This window comes from Copadichromis virginalis, linkage group LG2, assembly GCF_057382275.1.
Source record: "Copadichromis virginalis isolate Kocher_CV1m ecotype Utaka linkage group LG2, C_Virginalis_male_GT1.1, whole genome shotgun sequence".
Lineage (NCBI taxonomy): Eukaryota > Metazoa > Chordata > Actinopteri > Cichliformes > Cichlidae > Copadichromis > Copadichromis virginalis.
This window is the reverse complement of record NC_140619.1, coordinates 3,608,048-3,613,105: the sequence shown is the minus strand read 5'-3', so window position 1 is coordinate 3,613,105 and position 5,058 is coordinate 3,608,048. Positions and strand designations below refer to the sequence as shown.

The 5,058-nt window shown below is 37.0% G+C and overlaps 1 protein-coding gene across 1 annotated transcript; it reads left to right on the top strand.

Annotated features, from left to right (window-relative positions):
- The first annotated feature begins 2,906 nt into the window (after positions 1-2,906).
- LOC146716794 (signal-regulatory protein beta-2-like) lies at positions 2,907-4,837 on the top strand. The gene is made up of 6 exons (XM_085434733.1): positions 2,907-2,949; positions 3,067-3,396; positions 3,574-3,909; positions 3,996-4,121; positions 4,522-4,577; positions 4,661-4,837. Exons 1-6 carry the CDS (start codon positions 2,907-2,909, stop codon positions 4,790-4,792), a joined length of 1,023 nt encoding a protein of 340 aa, XP_085290859.1. The 3' UTR covers positions 4,793-4,837.
- Positions 4,838-5,058: the final 221 nt, after the last annotated feature.

Sequence of the window (5,058 nt, the reverse complement as noted above, 5' to 3'; positions counted from 1 at the left end):
CACTGAAGCTGTTTACTTAGAACAGATCTCACTATAAAATCACAAGTTACCATACTAAACATGCGGTCCTTTAGACCTTTTGTATTTACGGCCTTGTTTGAAGTCCCAACCACAGCAGTGTTTAAGTTTCCAACAACTTCCTTCTCTTAAGTACACAAGACTTTTCTATCACTTTGGTGTATGTATCTCAGTTGAATCAGAACTGTCAGGTGTTCTTGTCAGGTCACTGTGTTTTTTCTGACACTGAGTGGTGCTCTGAAGTGAGCGCAGAGGATGGAGCGTGTGACCACAACTACCTTGTGAGATCTGTATGCTGGTACATGTGTCTCTTTGTGCTTAAGTGAATGGCAAGCTGACTGGGTGGGTCTTCACTGATAATGTGGAGTTTGTAATTTTGCTTTGCACATTGACAATATTCAAATAACAATGAAGTTGAAAACAATCTATTAATGTTTTCACCACGTCCTTTGTACACAGAAAGTAATCAAAAGAAAAAGAAAAACGCTGCAAGGCATTTCAGACTTAACTCCTCCCACCCATCACTATTTCTGTAGATCGAATGACCTGAAATTGTGCTGACAACTTACCCAGAAATGGACAGCACTGGTCTTGTTGAGAAATAAATATAATTTCATAAGAGAATGCAAAATGACACCCTTGTCACAGCTTTTTCATTTTATAAAAACATAAAATATCACAAAGATTTGTAACAAAGATTTGGAATTATATGTTCTAATAATTTATTCTGCTTGCTCCTCCAGTCTGAGCCAACCCTTAGCTTACTACCTATTTGTGCAAAGCAATGACAATGACACCCAATTACTTCATTTCACCTCCCCCTCTTAAGTAAATGCTTTTTCATTCTCTTATATCTGGACTTTATAGCAGCAGCTGTAAAAATATTACCCCATTGGAAACTAGGGCATGGGTGAACTGCTGCATCATTTTCATTCACTAAATACACAAGTGTGTTCTGCTTTTTTTAGTCAGTATTATCAGTCTTTATAGTTCCTTGAAACAAGTCTCTACATCTTGTATTTACAAAACGGATAAATCTTGAGTTGCATCCACACAGGAATTTTTCCATGCCTTTGTCACTGATTGTTGCTAGCAGATTACCGTTACCTAAGTAATCCTGTAATTTATTTACCATCCTATCATATGTCATTAAATGACTTTCTCCGATTTCATTGTTAACCTCTTGTCATGAACCCAGAGGGTTCGTATGAAAGGCAGACCCAAAAACAGACTCAAGAGCTGATTCACTTCTTGACCAGACTTTTTTTTACACAACAAAACCAAAATTATCTGTAAACATATGTGAGAAACACCAGTGGAGAGGGGAGTGAAGTGGGATCTCTGATAAGCAGTTTTCAAACAGAGGAGATTGTGGTTACTGACTAAAATAGTAGAGGAGGGGCTCTGTAGGTGAGCATGGGGCTGAGGGATGTTTGCCTACTTGCAGGTTGCACCCAAGACCCTTTGGGAAGGATAACCGAGGGAGTGTCTATGCAGGGAGCGAGCACTGGAGGTAGCAGGGAATCCATATCTCGGTTCTGGAGGAGTTCCGGTGGTGCACAGTGGAGACAAAGGCAGGCATAGGTAGTATTGCAGGTGAAACCAGCGGCTGAGTGCAAATGCAGCAGCGGACGGATCTTGGAGGACATGACCGGGAACTGAGACACAAGGAAACAAGTTTTTACACAGGGAATAAATCACAAAAGCAAAATTATTAGAAGACCTAGTTACCACTGAGAGTTGGCAGACAAATGGCAGAAACTACAGGAAGCTAGCGAGTGCTGGCTTTAAGAACACTCCTGCTGAATGGAACTCTGGTGAGGCACTCTGCTCAAGAAGATGAACACAGGAAACTCATCGCCTCCAGCTGGAAAATCCCAGACACTCCCATGGACCATGACACTTCTTCAGTCACTGGACTTAAATTTGAGAGATGATGAACTCATTGTCAGTTCAGACACTCACCACATCAGTGCTAGCTGCTTCCTGTGTAGATGCTCCTTTGTAACCAAAATCTGAGTAATTGCTACTAATACTGTATAGCTTGGAGCTGTGTTGCATGTATATTTATTATAAAAGGCTAAACATAAAAAACTATAAACTGCAACTTCACTGGATTGTGGAGACATAAAATTTAAGACTATATCTAAAAGATGCACTGAGAAAATGACAAGTGATTTGTGGTAATTATGGCCATTTTTTAGAATAAAGTGATTGCCAATGGTTGTGTAAAAAATGCATTGACAGTGCATTTTCACTTTTAGATAAGGCAGTGCATGGAAACCCAGGTAAATATAAAACAGAACTTTCTAAGATGTCTTTATACTTGTCGATGTTATCTAATTTAACCCGTGAACTAACCTAGTTTTACTGGCTAAATCGAGCCATTCAGGAAGTGAAAACGAAAGCAATCAGTGAGTGAAAAAAAAAGCTCAAAGATGTTCTAAGATAGGACTTAAACCCACAAACATAACTCCATTTTAAGATAATTATTATTATCAATGTTATTATTTTTAAGTTGAAAGACTCTAATGATTTTAAAAAAACTGGAATGTCAATCATAGAACAAATAACCAATTAAATCATTTAGTTGGAAAACTTGCTGAAAGATGATGATAAAAGCAGAGAGCGGATGTTTTTTTTTTAGCAAAGATGAAAAATTTCAAGATGAGCATTAGAAAAATGATTTAAATTGAAAAAAAAAGTGAGCGACTGGATAAAGAAGAGGCGACATACTCCTCAAAGACCTGGAAGGGACCAGTGTGACAGGAAGTGCACTTCATAACCAATCAGGTCCATTTGACAGTGTGACATAGAAGTCCCATGTCATAATACCTCCTACAGTCAGTGAAAAACCTACAATGTATATAAGAAAAGACATTCGCAAGATGATCGTGTTATGGGTTACACTGCTTGTTCTTCACCGAGGATGTAAGTATCTACTTATTCTGTGTAGGTTTTCTCATGTGTTTGTTGTTTGTGTGGTGGTTTTCCTTGCGACTTACTCCTTTATATTTGTGTATGTCTACATGTTTTCTATGAAATTAGATACACTTGTTCCAGTAACTTCAGTTCAACTTGGGGAAACTGTAACCATCCCATGTCAACTGCCTGTGATTGAGACCATTCGTAAAGAAGTCCACTGGTACAAGCAGCGTGCCGGGGACACTCTGAAAGTAATTTGGACAATGAAGGAATCTGCAACACCTGAGTTTGCGCCTGAGTTTAATAACTCCAGATTGAAGGTAAATCATAATAAACACTTTACCAACCTGACCATTTTGAAGACAAATCAAGAGGACGAGGGAATTTATCACTGTGGATTCACAGAGTGGCGTAAGAATACTGAATGGACCGGGACGTATTTGTTAGTAAAAGGTAATGATGTGCTCTATTTTCATGGGGTTTGCTTCAGTCGGCTTATTAATTGTCAAAAGCATGATCAGAAAACAGTTAATATACTAATACAAATTTACTTTAATTCATTTTAAAGACATTTTATAGACACAGTACATCAATCCTTCACCTTGTGCTTTGTTAACACATATTAAACAGGAAACACCCAGAGAACAAACTACACTTTTGTTAAGGAGAAAGTCCATCCAGGAGACTCTGTTACTCTTCAGTGTTCAGTCCTCTCCAGCTCTAACAGAAAGACATGTCCAGGAGGTCACAATGTGTTCTGGTTCAGGGAAGCAAATACATCTCATCCTAGCATCATATACACCGCTGGAAACAGACATCATGAATGTGAGAAAAGATCTGAGACTGAGCAGAGTTGTGTTTATCGCTTGTCTAAGAACATCAGCTCCTCTGATTCTGGGACTTACTACTGTGCTGTGGCCACATGTGGAGAAATATTATTTGGAAATGCAACTAAACAACAAATGGGTATGATTTAAAAATATATATATTAAGTTAAAAATATTATGTCAGTGTCAGTGTGTTTGAGAAACTTTCTTTTCTTGTTTTTGTAGAGCAAGCAGCAGGTTTGGAATTCATAGCTCTGATGATAGCAATAATCTGCTTGATAATTTCTGTGATTCTCAATATTATTTTCATCTGCTGCCGAACTCCAAGAGCAGCATGTAAACAATTTCAAAGTAAGTGTTGTTCACTAATGTAACAATTATAATAACACTTTAGTTTTCCTCACTTTCAAAACATGTTTTCAGAAAGAATTTTATTAATTTGTGTAAAATCAAGTATATGTATATGTTAGTCTTGATTGTGCTTGCTCCTTACAAAACTCACTACATTTGACCATCACACTTAAATGTTTCCCCAATATAAACAAATCTTTGCAGGTTATATATTAATTCATCAATCTAAAATCAAACACTTTTGTTTAAATATTTTGAGTCTCAGTATTAGTTGGTTATGTATATATACATCTCTTATTGACTTTGTCCACGTCACTGCCAACAGTTTGACTGCTGGTTAAAACATTAATAAAAAAAACAGATAATAATAACAATCCTCTTTTATCCCCATTATGCACAGAAAAAAGCTCTTCACAGGAAAGACAAGATGACTTGAGGCAAACAGTGGACAGTAGTGTAAGTAATAAGACATACTGTTAATTGATTTAAATGATTTCCCACCCCTTTATTTTATGGAACTAATGGTGTTTTTTGCATAGCCTGAAGGTGAAAATGATCTGAACTACGCTGCACTGCATTTCTCTGGAAGCAAAGCTACAAGAGGAAAGAAGAGGAAGAATGAACTGGAAACTGAAGAAAGTGTTTATTCTCAAGTTAAATGCAGAATGTGAAAGTGTGTATGAAAAACTGTGGGTTGACTTTGAGTACCAATGTCATTCACTGAAAATAAACTAGTAAAGAACTTGTTTTTAATTTTACTGAAAACATGATGTATCAGGTTGTTCTTTATATATTCTGTTACCCCATTCTTGTTTTTGTATTCATTAATGTATGACTTTATGAATTTTCAAATCGAACAGTATTAGATAGAACAGTATTACTGTGATTTAGTCTACCTTAGCTTTCACATGTCTGCGACAAAGGAAGTAAGGTTTCC

Bases quoted from the DNA above. Each gene is read 5' to 3' on its own strand.
- LOC146716794 (XM_085434733.1), top strand. From the start codon at position 2,907: ATGATCGTGTTATGGGTTACACTGCTTGTTCTTCACCGAGGAT. The intron at 3,910-3,995 runs GTATGATTTAAA...TTGTTTTTGTAG, and splicing joins TGCAACTAAACAACAAATGG to AGCAAGCAGCAGGTTTGGAA. The intron at 4,578-4,660 runs GTAAGTAATAAG...TTTTTTGCATAG, and splicing joins GGCAAACAGTGGACAGTAGT to CCTGAAGGTGAAAATGATCT.